This window comes from Meles meles, chromosome 20, assembly GCF_922984935.1.
Source record: "Meles meles chromosome 20, mMelMel3.1 paternal haplotype, whole genome shotgun sequence".
Lineage (NCBI taxonomy): Eukaryota > Metazoa > Chordata > Mammalia > Carnivora > Mustelidae > Meles > Meles meles.
In genome coordinates this window covers 1,131,663-1,154,737 of record NC_060085.1, presented here as the reverse complement: position 1 = coordinate 1,154,737, position 23,075 = coordinate 1,131,663, and the positions used below count along the sequence as shown (strand labels likewise).

The 23,075-nt window shown below is 65.5% G+C and overlaps 2 protein-coding genes across 3 annotated transcripts; both read right to left on the bottom strand.

Annotated features, from left to right (window-relative positions):
* Positions 1-1,085: 1,085 nt before the first annotated feature.
* Positions 1,086-22,566, bottom strand: SCAMP4 (secretory carrier membrane protein 4). 2 transcript variants are annotated; one of them, XM_045990333.1, is made up of 7 exons: positions 22,484-22,566; positions 16,432-16,479; positions 13,521-13,649; positions 13,079-13,235; positions 11,875-11,976; positions 4,638-4,755; positions 1,086-2,591 (listed from the first exon to the last, which is right to left on the bottom strand). In XM_045990333.1, exons 2-7 carry the CDS (start codon positions 16,436-16,438, stop codon positions 2,412-2,414), a joined length of 693 nt encoding a protein of 230 aa, XP_045846289.1. In that variant the 5' UTR covers positions 16,439-16,479; positions 22,484-22,566; the 3' UTR covers positions 1,086-2,411. The 2 variants fall into 2 exon arrangements, with proteins under 2 accessions (XP_045846289.1, XP_045846288.1); XM_045990332.1 differs by lacking the exon at positions 22,484-22,566 and adding an exon at positions 21,026-21,183.
* Positions 18,019-22,536, bottom strand: ADAT3 (adenosine deaminase tRNA specific 3). Its single transcript, XM_045990331.1, has 2 exons — positions 22,484-22,536; positions 18,019-19,106 (listed from the first exon to the last, which is right to left on the bottom strand). The coding sequence occupies exon 2, from the start codon at positions 19,087-19,089 to the stop codon at positions 18,025-18,027; it is 1,065 nt and encodes a 354-aa protein (XP_045846287.1). The 5' UTR covers positions 19,090-19,106; positions 22,484-22,536; the 3' UTR covers positions 18,019-18,024.
* Positions 22,567-23,075: the final 509 nt, after the last annotated feature.

Sequence of the window (23,075 nt, the reverse complement as noted above, 5' to 3'; positions counted from 1 at the left end):
TCATCCCGCCGCGGATCCCGGGCTCTGCCCTCCAGAAGGCGGGGGGAGACACCCACGATTTAAGCCCTGCCTGTGGTTCTGTGACACGGTCACCCGCACAACGGGTCCCAGTCTCTCAACTCCAGCCCCAGGCTGCGTCCTTCCAGGTCCCCGGGGAGCTGAGGGCGCACTCCCCCCATCTTCCTGCTGTTGTCAGTCCAGTCTCCCTACCCAGCCCAGGGCAACCCGCTCTCTGTCCACCCACGCACTCCGGGTGCCACACGTCGACAGGTGCGTGCCCATGGCACAGCATGCCCGGCTCCCCGTTTCGTTGCTCTAGCAACTGCTGGGCGCCTTCCCCGGGCGGCCTCCCAGCTCGGGAGGGCGTGGCCCCAGGAGAATCGCAGGGGTGGTTCCCGCTGGGGGAGAACCTGTCCCAGGCGCCCAAGCTTCGCCGGGCGGGGCAGGGGGTGAGGGGGTCACTGGTCACCTTGGCATGCCTTGGCCCGTAGAAGCATCTCCCCCATCTCAGCCCCGTCTTCACAAGGTTTCTCTCCTGCATTGTTTTAGGGCCCACCCGACTTCAGGGTGACTTCACCTTAACTAAGTACCCGAGACCACCCCATTTCCAGATAATTTCCCGTTCTGAGCTGCTGGGCACGAGGACACCAACACGTGAATCTGTGGGGAGGGGGGCACAAGGCAGCCCAGGCCATCTGCTTGGGGCCTGGTGGGGTTTCTCCGTGGATCTGGTCTCCTTGCTGTGCTGGCAAAGTGTCCCGTGGAGAAGGACTCCCACGCGGGGTGTCCATGCCAGGAGCCTGGGGAGGCTCTCCCGTTCCTCTTCCTGCCACGCCTACCATTATCTTCCCTTCAAGGTGAGTGACGCTGGGTTCTCATTTTCTGCACAATTCCCTTCTCAAGCTGGAAGCGCTCCGCACAAAAGCAGCAAGCTGACTGAAACGAAGAGCTCAAAGGAAACGCGCCGCGGTGGCTCGCGGACAGCTGCGGGTGCGGCGGTGTGGGGCAGGGCCCATGGGCAGGGGCGGCGTGGGGTGGCTAGGGCAGCAGGCCGTGCACCCAACAGCCCCGCAGAGGCTCCGTGATGCAGGACGACAGGATTTATTTCCAGGATCCTCTCCCATAACACACCCGTCACGGAGTAACAAAGGGGCCTACGCGCCTCCTACCGTGGGCCACACCTGCTCCGCAGGCCACCCGGCCCCACGGGCAGGGCAGTGTGTGCCTGTTGCAGAGGCTGGCTTGGGGACGTGTGGGGATACCCATGGCTTGAGACCCAAGGGAACCCAGGCCCGGGCGCATTTGCAGGGACCACGGCCGCCTTTGGACACCACGTGGTGCTTGGCACAAGGAGCCGAAGCAAGCAGGCATGGGCGTGGAGAGCACAGAACGAGCCTGGCTGGCCGGGGCTGCTGGGGGGCCAGCGTCCGGCGCGGCACTGTGTGATGCAGAGGGCCCCTGTCCGACCCCAGGGCGGTCAGCCAGGGGCCGAGGGGCAGCACTCGGGGTGCCTGGGGAGCCTGGCCAGAAAGGGCCACGGGGCTATGAGGGCCTGTCTGGCCTGTCCGCAAAAAGGGCGCTGCCGAGATGCCCACGGGGTGCTCTGGTCCTTTGTCTCAGAAGCTACAGGGTCAGAGGGCAGAAAAGTGACGTTTCGTTGAGATTCCTCACTAAGGCACAGATTTCGCACAACTTCTTTCCTTCTAAAAGGCCAAGCTCCCGAGAAATTCCGTCTCCTGCTTCCTGCAGCTCGGGACGGGGCCGCGTGGCTGCAGGCTCCAGGCAGCCGGCCCAGGCGGTGGCCCCCCGTCCTCCCCCAGAGGGGTTCCACCCCGGGTTCCGGATCTCGACAGACGTCTGCTCCACGTTCCCAGGAAGAGCCACTGCGGGCGGGCCGGCCAACGGCCCTGCACAGAGCCCGAGGGGCAGATGGACAGACGCACGGAGGCTCAGACCATGGCGCCCAGGCGGCTCATCGGCCTCTGGCTGACTCCGCGGGATTGTCCACAAGAGCTCTCTGGCTGCAGGTGGACAAGGACACAGAGGACAAGAACACGGAGGACCCGGCCAAGCGTCGCCCGCAGGGACAGGAACGAGGGGACGAGAAGGGCCAAGGGGACGCCCCGGCCGAGTCCTGCTCCGCACCGTCAGCCCCAGAAGGCAGGCGGCTGGCCTGCTGCCCTTCCTCCTCGGGGAGGCCTGCAGTGGGCACGGAGACCTCCACGGGAGAGAGCGTCCTCCTGCTGGGCATCGGAGGACAAGCAGCTCCCGGGCGCCGCCCGTAAGGACGGCCGCTCCCGGAGGTGAGAGAAACACAAGTGTGGGTCTCTGAGCGCGCGCGGGCGCCGCCGCCCTGGCTGGGGAGGGGAGAGGGCATGGGGGCGGCCAGGCAGCAGGGCCAGCCAGCCCCTCTAAGGCCACTGGCTGCCGGCCGCCGGGTAGCTGGGCACAGTGGGATACTCGGGCAGGCTGTTCCCCGAGAAGTTGTTGTACTGAGCCTCCCGAGACGGCGGGTTCCGCCACGCGCCTGTGCTCCACTCAGTCTGCGCCTTCTGGAAGCTTCCGCCAGCCCCCCGGTAGATCCTGTGCACCTGCAGGCCAGAGGACGGGGACAGAGAGGAGAGAATCCAAACTGAGCCTGTGGCAGGCGACGAGACCCGCTTGTGTTCGCGGCAGGACCTCTCGCAGGAACCACACAAGCCACAGAAACAGCTCCGCGGACGCGTCACAAAATGCCGAAGCCCACATGGTGGCCTCGGAGGGCGCCAGCCTGACCCACGGCCACGGTCCCCCTGCTGCTGCCGTGCGTGGCCGCCAGCGCTGCTCTCCTGCCCTGCTCTGGCGCCGGGCTCTAGGGCCACCTGACCCTGGCGCCCTGCACGCCACGTCCTGCCTGTGGCCCACGGTCTCCGAGGCAGAGAGCCCCAGGAAGGACTGACTCCCCACGGCAGCGCAAGGAACGTGGGCCAGTGCTGGAAGCTCTAGAAATTCTGGAAAACTCCGCAGGTGAAAACTGGCATTTCAACTGGATGCTTTGCTGACCAGTGAGGCGGACCCCGTCGCACACGGGGGTCTTTCTTCTGCCCTGTGACTCTTAAATATCCCTCTCTGCCCTCTCCACGGGCGTGGGGGGACAGAGAGAGAGAGCTCACTTGGGGGGCCGGAGCCCTCCCTCCCCACCAGTCGGCTCGCCAGGCTGGCCCTCCGCGGCGTCTGGAACCGGATTGCGGGCTCCGGCCAACCTTGCTGCTGCGGGGCTCGGGTCCCTGCACCGTCCATGCAGACGCGAGGCTCAGGCTGAGCACCTGCTCCCCTCCCCCAGTCGGGGTTTCTGGCCCGCGCCGGGCAGACGGACCCGGGAGACCGACCCCGTGGAGAACCCGGTGCTGGGTCTCTGCCAGCCCCTGGAGACCACACCACAAACGCACGGTGCTGTCTCGTTTGGGGGGAACTAAGCGTGTCCTGTGGGACACCCCGGGAGAGGGCTCTGGAAGCTCCTGCCTGGTGTCCCCGCCCCCCACGCCCCTGCCCTGAGCTCATTTTGCTTCCTGTCCTCTGTCTGTATAAACCACGGCCCTGGCGACAACTGCCTGCTGGGCCCTGGGGTCCTCCCGGCACACCCCTGCACCCGGGCCTGGGAGGGACACAGGCGTGGTGTCGTCTAGGAGGAACACACTCTGTTTGAGTCCATAAATCTTTCTTTTCTGGCCCCACGGGCATCTTCAGTTAGTGTCTGCTTTCTAACTCCGGATGTTTGCAGCTGCGCGCAAGTCCCTGGTTGGGAATGTCGCTCCGTGTGGACCACGCTCAGGTTCCCTCGCTGTGCGTCTGCGCGCACACTCGTGGGTCCCGCAGGTCCCTCCGCGCCCCCCGAATGTCCACACAGGGGCTGCGGAACAATGCTTCTGTGTTCGTTCCCAGACAGCCACGTGCAGGGGGGAAGCCTCCGGAAGCCAGGCGACGCGCTTTACCGGCCAGGACCTCACAGCACAAAGGCCAGAGAGACTCCGGTCACGCCCACCACACCACCCGTGCTGGGGCCAGAGTGCCGCCCGCCGCCCTTCACTTTCCCATGGGGACTCCACGCACAGCCATGGGCTACGGCCTCTGACCAACACCTGAGGGCTCAGGCCCGGTGTCCCCCGAGGCCGCGTGCCCGCCAGCTTCCGCGGGGCTGCGCTACGAGCATTCTGCCGCAGTCTCCGAGCGCCCGGAGCCGTCCTGCCCACGGGAACTTCCCGTGGCGGTGGAGACGGCCCACCGAACCCACGCAGCCGGGCAAGTACCCGAGATGAGTGGGTGTGGCAGGTGCCCACAAATTTTTACTTTTACTTAATCTCAATTGAACTGTACTTGGCGGCCAGCACCCAGCGGCAGCCAAATCGGGTAGCATGCAGCACACCCCAGCCACGCACGTGCTGGGGACTCTGGCAGGTGGTGTCCCTGAAGGCAGATGCGGCCATCGACGGCCCACACTACGCTGTTTCCCCAAGCCTGCTTGAGCAGCGGTCAGCTTGTTCCCGGACACTCGGTCTCTCGCTCCTGAAATGGGGATGAGACGAGCTCCCGGGGCTTGGGGGCTAGGGCGATGGGATGCGTGGGAAGATGCTAGAAGTCTCAGGACCCAGAGGACTTACCTTTACGATCGCAATGGCCATCATGGCAGCCGACACGGAGAACATGATGGCCGGGAGCAGCATGACCACAGCAGCCCCGACACTGGTCTGGAAGAACCCGACTGCCGCCAGCCAGCCACTGCAAGGGCCAGAGAGAGCGAGCATGGGTGCCAGCACGTGCCCCAAACAAGGGCCCAGCATCCTCCATATGTAAAGATCACCAACAAATCAACAAGAAAAAAAATGACTAACAGGGAAATGGGTGATGGTATGGGGACTTGCAGGGGCCGGCGAACACAGAAAAAGACGCTCAACCCCAGCAACGAGGAACACACGCTGGAACGGGGTCTTGGCGTTCCCCTGCCACACGGGGAAGTGTGGCGTGTGCAAGGGGCTGCAGAGAGGAGCCCTGCCCTGGAGGGAGCGCGCCCCTCTGCTGGGGCAGCGGCAGTTATCCACGATAAGCCCTACGTGCTCATGGCTGCACCCAGCTCTCCTGCTCCTAAGAATTTACACCACAGAATCACCAGTCGCCATGCAAAGCCGGGGGGGCCCTAAACGTTCACCGGCTGGAAAGACACAGACGCCTGGCGTGCCAGAGCCTCACGACGGCACGCTGAGGAGGTGCGCAGGACGCGAGAGGGAGAAGAGTTAAAGAGCCCTCGGTGCAGCAGGACCGTGTGAGGCATGTTCCGTCCCGGGCGCGCGTGGACACGCATCCGCACCCGCCTCCTGGGCCAAGAGGCAGGAAATAACGTGCGCTTCAGGGACTTAGAAGACCGAGCAGTAGCCGGGAAGTTAGGACTCGTCCACGTGCGCCGTTCAGGCGGTCCGGCTGTTCCGCGGGCAGCCTGGTGTTCCGGAGCCCGCCGCGCGGCCACGTCCGCGGATCAGCCAGCCCGGCCTGCTGGTCCAGGCCCCCACGGCCACACGCGCGCTGCCCCCTACAGCCCTGCAGCAGCGCCCCCGAGAAGCCGAAGGCTGCGTCCCACCGCCCCACGCGAGGCCTGCTGTGCCCCACGCACGAGGCCGAGCCCCGCGTCTCCGGAGGCTGCCTGCACTGGTCCGCGAGTGTCCTCGCGCCTCGGGCGGCAGGGTGAGCGCTGGCGTGCGGTAACCCGCGTGGCTTTCTCGGAAGCATGCTCCGGAGACTGCGTCACGCTCTGAACACAGGGAAGCCACGAGTCCTCCCCACCCAAGTACGTGACACGGGGGCGGCTGAGGAGCCTGAGCCCCAGGCTCACTCTGTGTTGGGCCCTGGGGACAGACCTGCCACCCGGTCCCACTCAGCAGGGGGCTGGGAAAGCCACTGGGGAGGGCACGTCAGCCGGGCAGGGGACGCAGTGTGAGGCCGAGCCAGGCGGCTGGACGGTCCAGGCTGGTGCTGGGTGGTCGGAGGCTCCTGGGAGGGGAAGAAATGCTGGCGCGGCGGCGGGGGACAGTCAGCCTTGGGACCACTGTCCTCCCAGCAGGGCTGCGGCCCGGAGAGAGGGGCCAGGTGGGCGGGGTCCCAGCCTGAGGTCTGCGGTCTCGGGGGGAGGTGAAGGCACACGCAGGCAGGAATGCGGGCCTGGGGACCTGCTCCACAGCCCCAGCCTCCCCGCAGGACCAGGGTGGAGAAACATCTCCCGTACGGGTGACCACTCAGGCTCCAGGGACGGCGGGGGACACACTGGCCTCCACCAGCTACAGCTCGATGGACGACAGAGCCTGCCGCGAGCCGTCCGGGTCAGGAAGCGGCCACGGTGTCCACGGCGGGAGCAGGGAGGATGCAGGGAGGAGCGGGGCCGGAGGGCAGGGCTCAAGGAGGGGACGAGGGACGCCGGGGGCTCCCACGGGGCTGAAACCAGGGAGGGGAGAACACGGCGTGAGAGACGGAGCAGAGACACGAGACCTGCGGAGTCTGGCAACTCCCCAGAAGTGCAGCCCCGCGACCGGCGCACACGCGAGACATGGAGACATGTCACCAACGCGCCAACAAGGGCAGCTTGCAGAGAGCACCCCGGACGCTGGTCGGCTCGGACGGAAACACACGGCACACCCCCCACGCGCGGGAGCGTCCCCGGCCACCAGCAGAATCAAGGCCTCCACGTGCTGCTCCAGGGACCGACCCCGAGCCCACGACACGCAGGGAGGGAACCAGACACAGACGGCCACATGGGTGTGAGACCAGGCTCCTCCATGGATGGGAAGGGGCTCGTGGGGGCCGGGGGCTGGGGAGGGGGTGTCGGCTGCCAGGGACGGGGCTGCTTTAGGGAGATGAAACCTTCCTCAACTAAACAGAAATGATGGGTGCACACTCTTGAGGGTGCACGAAAGCCACCAAGCTGTCCACTGTGAGAGTGGATTTCTGGCCTGTGACGGGGGCTCGCTATAGCCGTTACTCTAAAAACCAAAGCGCGATTGGACAGCCACAGGCAGAACAACGAAAGCGGACCACGTCCTTACTCCACGGGAAAACAAGACTCCGAATGGATGAAAGACCTCAAGTGAGAGCCGTCCAAATCCTTGAGGAGAACACAGCCTTTTCAACCTCAGCCGCCGCAACTTCTTCCTAGGAATGTCGCCAAAGGCCAGGGAAGCAAAGGCAAAAAGGAACTATTGGGACTTCGTCAAGATCAACAGCTTTTGCACAGTGAGGCAAACAGCCAACAAAACCAGAAGACAGCCGAGAATGGGAGAAGTTACTCGCAAACGACATAACAGATAAAGGACTAATGTCCAAATTCTGTAAAGAACTTCGAAAACTCAACACCCAGAGAACAAAGAATCCAACTAAGAAACGGGCCCAGGACATGAACAGACATTTCTGCAAAGACACCCAGATGGCCAACAGACACATGAGAAAGTGCTCCACGTCACTCAGCATCAGGGAAATACAAATCGTAACCACAGTGAGATCCCACCTCACACCGGTCAGAATGGCTAAAATTAACCAGTCAGGAAACGACAGATGCTGGCGAGGACGCGGAGAAAGGGGAGCCTCCTGCCCTGTTGGTGGGAAGGCAAGCTGGTGCGGGCACCCTGGAAAACAGCACGGAGGTTCCTCAAGAAGTTGCAAATAGAGCTGCGCTCCAGCCCAGCAATCGCATTGCTGGGTATTTACCCCAAAGATACAGACGTAGGGATCCGAAGGGGCACGTGCACCCGAATGTTTATAGCAGCAACGTCCACAATAGCCGCACTATGGAAAGAGCCTGGATGTCCATCAACAGATGAATGGATAAAGAAGATGTGGTATAGGAGCACCTGGGTGGCTCAGTGGGTTAAGCCGCTGCCTTCAGCTCAAGTCATGATCTCGGGGTCCTGGGATCGAGTCCCGCATCGGGGTCTCTGCTCAGCAGGGAGCCTGCTTCCCTCTCTCTCTCTGCCTGCCTCTCTATCTACTTTGGATCTCTCTCTGTCAAATAAATAAAATAAAATCTTTAAAAAAAAAAAAAAGATGTGGTATATATACACAATGGAATACTATGCAGCCATCAAAAGAAATGAAATCTTCCCATTTGCAATGACGTGGATGGAACTAGAGGGTATTACGCTGAGTGAAATAGGTCAATCAGAGAAAAACAATTATCATATGATCTCCCTGATCTGAGAAGGATGAGAGGCGACGTGGGGGACTGGGGGGGCAGGGAAGGAAAAAATGAAACAAGATGGGATTGGGAGAGGGTGCCTGAGTGGCTCAGTGGGTTAAGCCGCTGCCTTCGGCTCAGGTCATGGTCTCAGGGTCCTGGGATCGAGCCCCGCATCAGACTCTGCTCGGCAGGGAGCCTGCTTCCTCCTCTCTCTCTGCCTGCCTCTCTGCCTGCTTGTGATCTCTGTCTGTCAAATAAATAAATAAAATCTTCAAAAGAAAAAAAAAATTTTTTTAAATTGAGATAAATACTATAAAAATGAAAAAACAAAACAGCAAACCAAACTCAGGGACATGCAGGGCAAGGAAGCCTCCGGCCCCACAAATGAGCTGGAAAGAAGGGAGGGCACGGGCGCAGGGCAGAGCCTGGGGGGGACCAGTCCATGGAAGCGCGCGCCCCACGGGCACAGGCGGCCGAACCGAACGTAGTTAAATGTCACGTGGGATCCTGAACAGAAGGACACATGGCCACGCGGGGCTGCCGACAACGGCCCTGGGGACAGCAGCACTATACCCGTGCAGGCCTCCAGTAGCGGCAAAGGCCTGTCCGAGGCCCACGGGCACGACGGCCACGGGCATTCCATCCTGTCCCTGCGCCTCCCTGGAAACCCCAAAGCGGCCCAACACAGAAACCCCACTGAGGGGCGCCTGATGGGCTCGGCTGCTCCCGGTCTTCGGGTAGGCAACCCCCGGCTCCGTCCTACCGTCTCCCCGCTGTGGGGAGAGCTCGGTCCCCTCCCCCGGTTCGCCCCAGGGCTCAGCCCAGGCCTCCGGAACAGTCTGAGGGGCTGGAGGCGGGAACAGGGCCCAGTCCAAGGGTGGACCCTGTCTGAACCCTACGCGGCGCCCCGGCCTGGAGCACGTGCCAGAGACCCGAGGGCAACGCGATGCGGTGCACACGATTAGCCTCTTTCAGCTTCCTCTGCTCCTCCGCGGGGACGGTCCCACCTCTCCTGACCTCGGTCAGCTGATGGCCAAGCACACACAGCTGCCGCCCCCGAGGGGTTCCTCCCCAGGCTGCGCGCTGGGAGCGTGATCGCAAACCCCCTCGCCAAAGAGAGCGCTTAGAACGAAAGAAAGAAACTGTACTTTAAAGAGCTTTTTATAAAATTTCTTGAACTTGGAAGTGGGCTCCGCACCCCATGCGGGGCTGGAACCCACAAGGTGAGGTTTAGCATCGCAAACTCCCCCAAGCGAGCCCGCCAGGCGCCCCGAAAACACCGAGCAAGGGAGGAAGAACGTAAGCCAGAGGAGCGCGCGGAGGAGTGGAGGCCGGTTTCCCAGGCACGAAGCGGCACTGGGGTCTCGTACAGACACGTATGCACCAAGGACACTCGTGTGCGACTCAGCGTCCTTTTCCTCTCCGGGCCCCCAGGGAGGCGTTCGCAGAAATGCCCCCTGCGCGGGAGCGACAGATCCTTGAGACACTGGGCGGGCGGGGGCGCCCCGAGGAAAACCACACAGCTGGCCGCTGTGTGTCCCGTCAGAGGGCCAAGACCAGAGACGGCCACAGTTGCGGCCGCATACCCGTCCCCTGGCAGTGGGCCACCAGGGACCAGAGGGGCGCAGTCACCCTGGGCTGGGCTTCCAAAGGCAACGTGGGTTGGCAGACCAGCACCTCGGGGTCCCCATTCCCTGCACCGAGCACCGGGGAGGCCAAGGAGCTCGGTGGGATCCCAGCCACCCCAACGGACGTTCCAAGAAGGCAGAGCCAGGAGGAGCCCCCGCCACCTGAGCAGGCCAGTGCCCAGCGAGAGAACGGGAGCGACGACGCCGGCTGCGAGGGCAGGCAGGCCTGCGGCTGCTCGGCACATGCTGCGTCCCTCCTCCTCCTCCCGCGTCTTCAGGAGAGGAAACGTTTCAGGGCGGCTCTCTGCCCGGCTCCCCAGCTGGTCACCTGTCCCCTGCCCCGTCTGACCTGCACTCCAGCAGGGAAGGAGACTAAAATCCTCCTTACACAGGCCGGCCCCTGGGGAAGATGTGGGAACCGGGGTGGGGTCACACTGCACAGAGGAGAGCTCGCGCGGGGGCCGGAGCCCTCCCTCCCCACCGGCCGGCTCGCCAGGCTGGCCCTCCGCGGCGTCTGCAACCGGACTGCGGGCTCCGGCCAGCCTTGCTGCTGGGGGTTCGGGTCCCTGCACCGTCTGTGCAGACGCGAGGCTCGGGCTGAGCACCTGCTCCCCTTCCCGAGCCGGGGTTCCTGGCCTGCGCCACGAGACCAACCCCATGGAGAACCCGGTGCTGGGTCTCTGCCAGCCCCCGGAGACCACACCACACACGCACGGTGCTGTCTCGTTTGGGGGAACTAAGCGTGTCCTGTGGGACACCCCGGGAGAGGGCTCTGGAAGCTCCTGCCTGGTGTCCCCGCCCCCCACGCCCCTGCCCTGAGGTCACTTTGGTTCCTGTCCTCTGTCTGTATAAACCACGGCCCTGGGAAAACCGTCTGCTCGGCCCTGGGGTCCTCCCGGCACATCCCCGCACCTGGGAGCCCAATGACAACCCTTCACCGGCCCTCCAGACCCAGATCTGGGAGGACATCAGCTGGGAAGGAGCCCGATACCAAGGGTCCACGCAGAGCTCATCTGCTCAGCAGGCTGGAAAGAAACTACACCAGGAAGCCCCAGGGAGGCTTTTCTGGAAACAATCCCAGGTGAGAGCAGAAAGTGACTCGCGGACTTTGTAGCGGGGAGCAGAAGACACAGGAGGGGACGGACAATAGGAAGGCACTGAGGGGCAGGCTCAGGAGGCCATGAACACCCCATAGGATGCCAACCAAGAGGCCAACAGGCGCACCTGAGCAGAGAGAGACTTCCAGACCACCGAGAAGGCCGAGCACACGCACGAGCAGCCTCAAGCGGCCCACGGGACACTCCACGCCAAAGACACGACCTGCGACCGGCCAGCATCCCCACAGGCACCCACATTCCTGTCCTGGGAGCTGGGACATGTCCCCTTCCAGAGCAGAGGGGACCTTGTCAGGGCCCCGAGGTGGGGGTGACCCTGGGTTCCAGGGAGCCCAGCGTCCTCACCAGGTCCTCACGAGAGGGAGGCAGAGGGCAGGGGTCCCATAGACGGGCAGACCCCGCGCTGCCAGCGGGGAGGACGGAGGGGGGCCGCGGGCCAGGGAAGGGCAGGAGCCGGGTCTCCCTGGGGCTCCAGGGGGACCAGCCCTGCCAGCACCGGGGGTTTGGCCTCACGAGGCCCACGTCAGACCCCTGACCCCAGAAGTGTAAAATGAGTCTGTCTAAGTCGCTAAGTCTGTCCTAACTTGCGACGGCGGCCACAGACGTGGGTATAAAGCTTACAATACAAAAAGCCTCGCTCTCTCCGGACAGCACGGTCACAGGCAGCCGCCCGGGGGGCCCCCCTGCTGTCTGCCGAGCCGCTCCTCCCAGACACACCCCGGGGGACACACCTACCAGCCTCTCCGAGGCGCTGGGACTGCGTCTGGGCAGGACACTCGGGGCGGGCATGGGTGGGCACGGGCAGCAGACCCCAGCCCCAGCCCTGCAGGGCCACCGCTGTGCTCACTCGCGTCTCTCTCCCACCCTGGGAGGCTGGAGCGCCCCCCCCCCAGGGAACGTGTGTCACGCCCCCGCGCGGCAGCCCAGGCGCCCGACTCACCACGCGCCCCATCCCGCGAAGCCGATGGCCTGGATGACGGTCAGGACAAACTGGGCTCCGAAGACGAAGAAGAAGGCCATGAAGTTGAAGGAGCTGTCGGCACTGGAGAGGGAGAGAGCACAGCCGTCACGGCGGGCCCGGGAGGAGGTGCCAGCCCCAGCGCCATCAGGCGGGCGCTCCGACGGGCGGGGACTCCGCGGGCCACACGGCCTCTCCGGAAAACACTGCTGTCCCCAGACAGAGTCCCGGCTGCAGAGGGACGCGAGGGGTTCCAGGGTGAGCGACGATGCTCACGAGATCGCTGAACATTGACCCGGGGAGGAAGCGTGTCACAGACTTAAGATCCCCGTACGCTCTGCGGAAGACGTGGACAGTTGCCAAGGGGCTGTGGCGCGGGCGACCTCCAGGTCACTGAAGGAGAACGGGGCCTGCAGGACCCCGAGGGCCGCAGGAGGAGGCAGGGCGCTCCCAGGCCGTCCACCCGCCGCGAGCATTGCGGAGCGAGGCTGCCTGAGCCGGCCCGGAACCCGGGAGAACGGCCCCTTCCGGCTTCGGCCGGGCGGGTTTCTAGTTCTTACCCCCCTGGGGGGCCTCAGGGCGCTGGCAGACTCCCGGGATTCGGGAACCATCGGGGGCAATCACGGCAGGTCCTGAGGAACAGGGCCCTGCTGGGGCGAAGGTCCGCAGAAGCCTAGAACTGCCAACAGCCAGTGCGTTCCCTGCACGCAGGAGCGTCCCTCGGCCCCGGCAGGAGCGAGGCGCCGCCACGCACTGCCCCGGGGACGACCCCGAGCCCACGACGCACAGGGAGGGAACCAGACACAGAAGGCCCCACGGGGTGTGAGCCCACGCGTGTGACACGCCCAGACGAGGCTCCTCCATGGATGGGGAGGGGCGGTGGCTGATGGGACGGGGTTGCCTGGTGGCTGATGGAATGTTCTGGAACTACACGCAGTGATGGTCCCCCAACCCTCTGAAGACACCAGAAATGCTGACACGAGCGGGTGGGCAGCTACGGGAACGGTCTCTCAACTCAATCCCTACAGGACAAACCAGACCACCGTCGCCGAAGTCTAGGCGGCCACCCCCGGACAGAAGCCGTCCCCGACCCCACCGGACGGTCCGGGACACGGACGTCTGACGACAGGTGCCGCGAGGCGCAGGCCCCGAGCACACAGGGTCGCCCGCCCGCAGCCGCACTCACCGGAAGGCCTTGTAGGCGGGCCGGAACCAGCACACGTAGCCGCAGGGAGAGAAGAGCAGCAACCACACCAAGGCCAGGCCGAAGTTGGCTCCCGAGCCGCCGCCGATCCACCAGGCCAGGCAGGCGACGAGGTTCACGGCGAGCGTGGCACAGTAGACTGGGGAGGGGGCGCGGAGGGTGAGTGGGCTCGCAGGGCAGCGGGCCTGGACCCCTCCGCCCCCTGGGAACGCGGGGCCGGGCTCCGGTCAGCACGGGCGTCACAGAGCCAGACGAGGGCTCAGAAGGCATCACTGTCAGAAAGGCGAGGTTCAGCCCCAAATCCGGGCTCCCGCCGCCTGAGGATGGGACCGACTTCATGGTGGGGCTGTCCCAGGCCCGGGTCTGAGGGGCGTGGGAGGCCCCGGCCGTGTCCGCCCCGCCCCGCCCTGCCCCGGCCGCTCACACAGCCACAGCCGGTAGATCCTCTTGACCAGGAGCTGGTGCTCGATGGGGATCTCGTCCGAGAAGTTCTGGTAGAAACAGGGCTTCAGCGGGATAAACCTGGGCAGCGGTGGGAAGTTGTTCTCCTTTCCTGCAGGGACACAAAACACCAAGGAACGATACCAGTTTGGGGCCTCAGTGACGGCCCCAAACACGTCCCCATCCCTGTCAACCTGCGGACGTGTCCCCTTCCGCGACAGAGGGGACCTTGTCAGGGCCGCGAGCTAGGGGTGACCCTGGGTTCCCGGGGGGCCCGGTGTGCTCCCCAGGTCCTCACGAGAGGGCGGCAGAGGGCGAGGGTCCCCGAGACGAGCGGACCCCGCGCTGCCGGCGGGGAGGATGGGGGAGGCCGCGGGCCAGGGAAGGGCAGGAGCGGAGTCTCCATGGGCCCCGGGGGACCAGCCCTGCCCACGCCGGGGTTTAGGACTCCTGATTTCACAATAAGAGATAATAAATGTGGTTTATGTTTTTTTTTTAAGATTTTATTTTATTTGAGAGAGAGAAGCAGAGAGGGAGGGGCAGAGGGAGAAGCAGGCTCCCCAGGGAGCAGGCAGCCCGACGCGGGACTCCATCCCAGCACCCCGGGATCGTGACCTGAGCTGAAGGCAGCTGCTTCACCGACGGAGCTGCCAGGCGCCCCGGTGAACGGTTCAACCCCCTTGGCTGTGGCGATTCGGAAGAGCAGCTGGAGAGACGCGCGGACTCGGGGGCACTCCGAATGCACGCGCTTCCTGGGGCAGCTCGGACACATGCCCACCAGCCACGGGTTCCAACCACAGCACTGTAGCCTCTCTGGGTCCTGGAGCCCAGAAGTCTGAGCTCAGGGTGTGGTGGGGCGGCGCCGCCCCAGGGGCTCCAGGGGAGGGTCCCCCCTGCCCCTCCCAGCTCCTGGGGCTGCAGGCGGCCCTTGGCATGCGGCCACATGGTGCCTGCCTCGGTGGCACACGGCCATCTCCCCGGTGTGTCCTTACGGGAACCTGCCACCGCATCACGGCTACCCTATTCCAGCCTGAGCCCGCTCCACGAGCCACACACAGCGGCTCGGCTTCGCAGGAACGGGGTGAAGACTGGACGTGTCTTCTGGGGACAGGGCTTAGCCTGAGCGCGGCAAGGTCCGTGCTACCGTCAGCCTTTGGAAGACGTCACGGCTGTGGCCGGACAGCCTCCTGAGCACCTGGAGGGCCAGGCGGTAAACCAAAGCCAGAGGGGGTCTGCCCTCTTGGCCGGGGGACAGCGGCAATAATCCCGGTGACTGAGCAAGAGGGGTGAGCCAGAAAATGCGTGTGTGGTGGGGGGTTAGCTGTGCTCCACCAGGAGGGCCTGGTGCCTGGCTGGCTCAGCCCGCCGAGCGTCTGACTCTTTTTTTTTTTTTTCTTTTCTTTTTTTAAAGATTTTATTTATTTATTTGACGGAGAGAGAGATCACAAGCAGGCAGAGAGGCAGGCAGAGAGAGAGGAGGAAGCAGGTTCCCTGTGGAGCAGAGAGCCTGATGCGGGGCTCGATCCCAGAACTCTGAGATCATGACCTGAGCCGAAGGCAGCGGCTTAATCCACTGAGCCACCCAGGCGCCCCGAGCGTCTGACTCTTGATCTCAGCTCGCGATCTCGCGGTCGTGAGTTCGAACCCTCACTGTGCTCTATGCCAGGCGCGGAGCTCACCGATAAAGAGCCGTGAGGTTAGCCCGGCCTGCTAAGTGTCTGCTCTCGGCTCAGGTCATGATCCCGTGTCCTGGGATCGAGCCTCCCTTGGAAGAGCCTGCTTCTCCCTCTCTGCCCCCTCCCCTGCTTGTGTGCCCTAACAAATAAAATCTTAAAAAGAAAAAAAAAGTAGGTACTTAAACAGAGACTCCAGGAAGTGAAAAGTTTGAGGCCGTGGGCTCTGGGGGAGGGCATCAGTGTGAGCCCATGGAGAGGCAGTGGGGAGCCCAGGGACCAGGGAGGGGTGGACAAGTGGAGGCAGAGGCGGACCGCACCTTACTGGCCGCAGAGAGCCCTGAGGCATGACCACGGGAGGCAGGAAGCCACGGGGTCCCCAGCCTGAGCAGAGAGGGAGCCGATCCCACTCAGCGTGCTGGCTCTCAGCCTCTGTGCTCGGATGTGGGAGAAGGCCCCCCGCACGGGCTCACGGCTTCCACGCCACAGCCCCTGGTCACTACCCTTCACGGTTCCTGTCCGAGGCCCCAACAAGGACCCCACCCGGCCCTCCGCCCCACTGCTCCCTGGGCCACCAGCACCTCCCTCCCTCCTGGATGTCTGACACCCTCCCCTCCCGCCACCCACCGCAAGGACAGCGTGACGCCTCCCGCGGTCAGGCCGCGACCCGGAGGTGGAAACCCCCGCCAAATCGCATCCGGAACCTGGGTTCGAGTCCCACTGCCAGCAGCAGCCGCGGACCTCAAGCACCCAGAGCCCCACACCCCCCCACCAGGGACGGGGCGATGCCGGGACTGACTACACACAGCAGGGCGGGTGTGAACGTGGGCGGACAGTGTGCGCTCCGCGGCCTCGCCGTGGCCTTGGGGCCCCAGGCCCCCTCACTTCACCCACACGTTCCACCCCCCCTTCTGAGAGGGACGAGGGGCCGCGCCTGTGACAGAGTGAGAGCGACACATGCAGGCATGAGCCCAGACGCCCAGACCTCACGCCTCACCTCCATGTCCACCACCAAACGGGCCCCAGGGCAGAAAGCCTGGGCCGGGGGACAGCTAGAGAAGCCCACATCGCCCTCCCGTCCGGCTCAGAGCGAGGAACTGACCCCAACACCCTCCACAGGAGGAGAGCGGCGAGCGCCCCCCCGGGGGTTGTCAGGGTGCGTCTGGCACTAGGGGACCCCCCACAGGATCCCCCGGCGCAGGGCCTCTGGGCGAGACTCACCAGACATTTCCGCTGTGACAACTGGGCGGGGCAGAAGCCTACGGCCACCTGGAGGGGAGACAGCCACAGTCAGGAGGTCCTCGAGGCCGCTGGGGGACCCCGACCCCAGCTGCACGCTCAGCGGCAACCGCAGCCAGAGGCCTCAGCTCCAGGCCGCCCCGGAGGTGTCTGTGCTCTGGTCCCAAAGGGCACCCCAAACCGGCAGGCCGGCCCCACGTGCCTCCCGCAGAGCTGGCAGAACGGGGGGCGGCCTGCTGCCCCCACACACACCCGGCCAGAGCCAACATGTTCCCTGTCCCCCCCACCCCCCAAGCTCCCTCTTCTTCCACGAACAGCTCCGAGCACCTGCTCAGCGCCGCCGACACCTGGGTCCACGCTCAGTGCCGTGTGACATCACACGAGTCACACGGCCTCTCTGGTCTGCACCCTTGCCCCTGCAAGCCTGGCGGAGCTAAGGGCCTCGCAGCGACCCAAGCGAGGCAGCTGGGGACGCCGCTGGCCACCGGCGGCCCTTCCTACCGAGAACCAGAGGAGCCGGCATCACGCGGAGCAGGCCGCCACCAACACGTTCGCCTGTGGGGACTCTGTCGGTCCCCGAGGGCCCTGTGGGTGGGCACTGCCGTCACCAGGACAGAAGCTGGACTCACGGGGCCGTGCCCAGCGCCCACCCGGGCCTCACTGTCCCCAGCACTGGGAACCTACGGACAGCTTTCAGACGCACATTCTAGGTGACAAGGTTCCAATGACCCTGAGCTCCCAGGGTCCACGCCCCCACCCCCAGGATGCCCTCTGGTCCGGCCTGGCCCAGCCCTCTGTGCGCACATGCCGGGTGGGCTCCCAGCCCCACTGCACTGCCCATCCACGGCACTGGCCTGCGGGCGGACCCCCTCCCCTGCCCTGTGCCTGTGGGCCGGTGGGGGCTGGGTGCAGACCCCCAGGGCTCCAGGGGAAGCTCAGAGCAGGGATGAACTAGGCCCCGCAGGGATCCCAAATCCACACGTGCTGGGCAAACCGACGTTGGTTCTACTGCTCACGGCTCTGGGGCAGACCCCCAGCTGGCCCCACCTGAAGAACAGGAAACCGGACGAGCAGAAGAAGCCTTTCAGGCAGCGGAGTGCAGGCTGGCAGGCCACCCCCGCCCTGTGTAAACACCCCGCGGCCAGCCCCGCCCTTCCAGAACCAGGACACAGGCCAGAAGGTGCCCCCCAGGCCAGCACGCATCCCCCACTTGGCTCAGAAGCTCCCCTTGCCGTGTATAAACCCCAAACCTTGGCAAGAGTGGTCACCTGACCCAAGGACCCTTGCCTACCACGGTTCCCTGCGGCTGTCAACAGACACCAACCTGGTTCGGGGCTGTTTATTTTCACAAGCAGAGCCGTTTCCAGACACCCGGGACAAAGGGGATCCTGTCCCAGCAGACCCTCGGGCTCGGGGCAAGCCGCGGCTGGAGAAGGAAGTCCGAGGGCCCAGCCCCCCCCAGCTGGACCGCGCGAAGCTCAAGCCCGGGGAAAAGCGCCGTTGGGGCAGAAACGCGTCCCACAGCGGGACAGTGACGGAGGTGAAGGGGGTCTGAGGGGACCGAGCTGTCGGTGCCTACGAGCCGGGGTCCAGCCGGCGGCACTGGGCCTCCAGGACCCCACGGAACACCTGGAAGCGGTGGTTGAGGTCGGGCCGGGCGTGGATGCGGAAGCGGGTGCCCAGGGCGCCGTCGGGCGAGGGCGCGCCGTAGAAGACGCGCTGCACACGCGAGTGCACCAGGGCCATGGCGCACATGGCACAGGGCTCGCGGGTGACGTACAGGTCGTAGCCCGTGCACACGTAGGGGAGGCTGTCCGCGCACACGTCCCCATCCTCGTCCAGCTTGCGCACAGAGCCCACACGGACGCCCTGGGGGGCGCCGGCCCCGGCGAAGGAGCAGGCGGGGAAGGGGCGGAGGTCATAGGCCCCGCGGCCCTGGCCCTGGGCCACCAAGTCAATACACACCATGGTGGCGTGCAGCAGGGGGCGGGCTCTGCTGCTGCAGTCGTGGCCCGTGGCCAGCACGCGGCCAGAGGACGGGTCCACCACCACGGCTCCCACCGCCCTGAGGCCCCTGGCGGCCGCCTGGCGCGCTGCCCACACGGCCCGCTCCATGTGAGCCTGCATGGCCGAGCGCTCCTGCGCCGAGAACAGCCGCCCGGCCAAGGCGCGAGTCACCTGCCTATCCTCGTGGAAGGACGTGGGCCAGTAGGCACGCGCCTCCTCGAACTGGCCTCTGGTCAGGGGCGGCCGGGCTGGCACGGGCACCAGGAAGGGCTGTCCCAGGCCACGAGGGTCGACGGAGGGCTGCGGGAGGAGCTCGGCGAGCGACCTGGCCCCCGCGGCCGGCTCCGCCAGGCACAGCAGCATCTCGAGCGCGTGCGGGCCGGCGCGGCGGCTGGGCCGCACCCTCTTCAGGTGAGGCTGCGCGGGCAGCGGGTGCACGGCGGACACCTCCTTGAGAAGCCGTGACGTCTGGCGCTTGTCCAGGATGGGCGCGGCGTAGGCCAGCACCAGCTCCACGTCCCTGCACTGCTGCTCGGACAGGACCGGGAGGGCTTGCCACGGCACGGGCTCCGGCTCCGGGTTCCCGGTGCTGGCGTCCACGCGCTGCTCCCCGAGGCCCGGGGCTGCCTGCATCCTCGGCACGGCTCCGACTGTGGGAGACAGAGATCGGAGCAGACGTTCATCCGTCAGCTGCAGACGCCCGGCAGAGCGCGGAAGTCCGTCCCAGGTCCCGGGAGCGTGCGGCATCCGAAGGCTCGTCCGAGTCCGCGCACATGGAGCGCGGTGGCCGCACTCGTGCTCACATCCCGCCAAGTCCTGGTCTGCAGAACTCAGCCCCGCACTGACCGTTCTGTCTCCCCGGGACACGGGCCACTGTGGACATGCACGCCAGGTCGCACCCAGTGAGAAACAGAACACGGACGGTCTCAGTACTCGTCTTCACGCCGACCGTCCACCTGGTGACGGCACTCATCTCGCCTGCCTCTCTGCGCTTTGGCAACGGCGGCTTCTAGAACATTTAACATTGCGTCCGTACCTCACATCGTGCCCCTGTTGGTCGGGACCGCCACGGGTAACGTCAGACCCCAATTCCCGGTCATCTCGACGTGATTGTGGGGGATCCTTGCTGCCCCCACGCGCCCACACCCCACAGCTTGCTGGCATCCCGGGCAGACCGGCCCCCTCCTGCCTCCCTCCCTGTGGACAGGGAAGGGCTGGAATCATCTCTGACACCCGTGGGCTTCCACTTCTCATGACACGCCTCCCAGCCCACTCCTCGGCTGCCCCTAACCGTGGGTGTTCATCAGCCAGGCCCGCTGGGAGGTACGGGATGGCCTCACCCTCCAGGGTGTCCTGAGCTCACGATGCACGTCTGGCCAGCGTGGAGCCCGGGTGCCGTTGGCAACCACGAGGACTAGAAGGCGCAGAGGGCCCCCCAGCACACTCACGGCTCCGTGCCAGGCAGGGCCCACAGCAGGGCCCACGGTGCCGACTCTGAATCTGCCCCCAGCACATGCCACGCCCAGGACCCGACAGCACAATACGCGCCCCACCTGCCCCTCCGAGAGTACAACTCCGATGAAAACAGAACAGGCAACAAGTAAAGCCGCCTGCCCTGGGACACTGCCGGCCGGGGTGCCAGCCCCTAGGCAGGATGGGTAAAGCCCCAGCGTCTGTCTGAGCCGCGGCTACTCCACTCCACACCCAGCCACGCGCCCGCAGCTCCGAGAACACACGTTCACCAAGAGACCTGCACGTGTCCTCTCAGCAGAGCCTTCACGGCACCCGGAACGTGGACATGGCCCAAGTGTCCTTCGATGGATAAATGGACACACACAGGAGCATCCCCCGCCGCCAGCAGGTGTGAGGTGTCCCCATGCACCCTGGGGACAGACCCCGACAACACTCAGGGAGGGAACCAGACACAGAAAGCCTGGTCTGGGCGTGTCTCAGATGCGTCAACTCACACCCTGTGTGGCCTTCGGGGTGTGAGTCCATGCGTGTGACACGCCCAGACCAGGCTCCTCCCAGGACAGGAAGGGGGCTCGTGGGGGTTCGGGGTGGGAGGATGAGAAATGACTACTAATGGGAACGGGGCTTTTTTGGGGGTGGGTGGCGTGTTCAGGAACAAGCCGGTGATGACGGTTTCCCAACCCCACAAATGTCCTAAAAACCACAGATCTGTCCGTTTCAAATGGGTGAACTGCCCCTCGGTGAAGCTATTAAAAAAAGCGGGGAGGGGTAAGAACACCAGGCAGCTGCCAAGTCAGCAGACTCCAAACAAGGCCCTCTGCCTTGGATGACAGCTGCTGGACTGTAGCTGCCACGTGTCCTCCCAGTGACCCAGAAGGGAGCTGGGGAACTGTCCCCTTTCTACAAGACAAGATGAGGCTCTGGGAGTGGGAAGGACATCCTGGAGCCACCAGGCAGGGAAGGCAGAGTCGGGATCCGACCAGCTCTCCGGAGCCCATTCCACAGATACGGAGTAAACAGCTTCTGGAGACCATGTCCCCGCCTGAGCTCCCCATCCCAACGTCCAGAGGGCAGTGCCAGTCCAGGATCCACGCACCAGGGTCCACGCACCAGGGCTGTTTCAACCAGCCGGGACGTGCAGCGGGCTGGAGGCCTCTGGGGCACCAGGCTCCTCTCTCATCCCCGAAGCTTGAGATCAACGTCCGGCTCCAGGCACCCAGCTGCCTCCACGCCCCCCACACCATTTGCTATGCTCGCCCAGCTCAGTGCCATCCCTGGCACGGCCGGGGACAGTCCGGGGACAGCCACAGCCGGCTCAGGACCGACCACGCAGGGTTCCAGTGCCTCTGCCTCAGGCACTAAGTCCCGGACCGGGCGGAGGGAGCCACAACTGCATATGGGAGCCCCCACAGCTGGGCCAGGGGCACAGGACTCTAACACAAGTGCCCCGGAAGCTGAGGACTACCTGCCCCCGTGTCGCCCCACCACAGAAGGGGTGCCTGGAAGTCCCAAAGGCTCTGGCACTGGAAGGGAACCAGGAAGTGGCACTGATTCGGGCAGCCGAGGCGCCCTGCAGGCAGCACCCAGTGAACTCAGGCTCGAGGCCCCGTCTCCCCACTGGATTAGGAAGGCAGGCCAGAAGCTGGGTGTGAACCCCGGGGCACCCGGCCTAAGCCCCAGCCTCAGCGTCCCCCTCCGAAAAATGGGAATGCAACACCATCACGCAGGGCTGTCCGAGGCAGAAAAGGACGAAACCCGCAGGAGACCCCACACCGACCCGGGGCCAGTGATGCTCTGGGGTGGGTGGGCAGTCAAGGAGGCCTCCTCGGAGGCAGTGACCCGCAGCAGGCCCTGGAAGGCAGGCCGTCCTGAACAGGACAGCCAGGCTGGATCCCAGGCCCGCTCGCAGCGCGCCAGGTGCTGGTTCGGTGCTGGTTGCGAGGGCGCAACCCGGGCGGCTCCGGGCCCAGCGGGGAGGCAGGGAGCTGCCATCTGCACCCTAACGAGCCCCCCCCCCCCCCGCCGATACGGAGTTCTCCGACGGCGGGGCGTCCTGCGCGGCCCACGCCCTTCGGTGCAAAAGTCCGAGGAGGTCGGGCGCGCCGGGTGCAGGAGGAAAGCCCCCTGCCGGGCCAGGCCAGAAACCCCGGACCACTCACGCTGTCCGTAAGCGTCAGGGCAGCGCCCGTTTAGAGGCCTGCAGGGGCGGGACCCGGAGCAGGGGGGGCCGCGACCACCCCAGGCACGCGCGCGGGGAGGGTGACCGGGCGAGCGGAGCAGCCGGGCGTACGGGGTTTTCACCCCCGCGCCCGCAGGGGCGCGCGCACGCGCACAACGTCAACGGCGGGGGCGGGGGAGCGGCGGCCCGCGGCCCGGCCGCCCCACGCGCACGCGCACACGCACACGCGCCGATGCCCTCCGCAGCCTGGGCGCCGGGCACGGCCGGCGTCCCCCGCCAGCCGAGATACGCTACCCCCCGCGCCCGTCAGCACCCGGCTCGCCGTCCGTGGGAGCCCGGGCCGCGAGAGCCGAGACCCCGGGGCCCCACGCTTACCTGAAGAACCGCACGCGAGCGCAGCGCCTCCCAAGGCTTAGCAACCGACCGCCTGCCCCGCCTCCGCCCGCGCCGCGGGGCACGACGGGAGCGTAGTTCCAGGGGCGGGGTCGGCGCGGCACAGGGGCGGGGGCCGGGACTACAATCCCCACAAGGCTGCGCGCCGGGCCGAGGAGGGCCGCCTATCTCCCGAGCGCCGCTCCCGGGACTCGCGGGAGCGCGGGGAGAGCTGAGTTAAGGGTTCGAGACCGCCCTGGGCGACGGGAAAAGGGGATCGCGAGGACCGTTGGGAGAATCGGACTGGGAGACTGAGGCAGAGGCGGACACGACACCCTGTTTGCTGCTGCCACGTAGCTTCAGAGGGGCTGTCCTCAGAGACCTGGGGGACCAGTGTCTCAAGCGGCCTAGGATTGGGCGATTCTTGGCCTCAGTTTTCCCATCTGTACAGTAGGCGAAGGGGACCTCTTGGCTCTTTTCGCCAAAACGTGCTAATTTCACGTTTCCTTTGTCTCCCTGTTTCCTTCCTGCAGGAACCGTCTGCTCCGGGGGGGCGGCTCCTGCGCGCGTTCCTGCTGCCCCCGCCTGCGTCCCG

What these genes read in the sequence shown, in the direction of transcription:
- ADAT3 (XM_045990331.1), bottom strand. Translation starts at nt 19,089, where the DNA reads ATGCAGGCAGCCCCGGGCCTCGGGGAGCAGCGCGTGGACGCCAGCACC.
- SCAMP4 (XM_045990332.1), bottom strand. Translation starts at nt 21,173, where the DNA reads ATGGTGTGGGGGGCGTGGAGGCAGCTGGGTGCCTGGAGCCGGACGTTG. An exon ending in TGTCACAGCGGAAATGTCTG is followed by an intron (nt 13,650 to 16,431) that starts GTGAGTCTCGCC and finishes GTGTCCCTGCAG; the next exon opens with GAAAGGAGAACAACTTCCCA. An exon ending in TTCGCGGGATGGGGCGCGTG is followed by an intron (nt 4,756 to 11,874) that starts GTGAGTCGGGCG and finishes TGGCCCTTGCAG; the next exon opens with TGGCTGGCTGGCGGCAGTCG.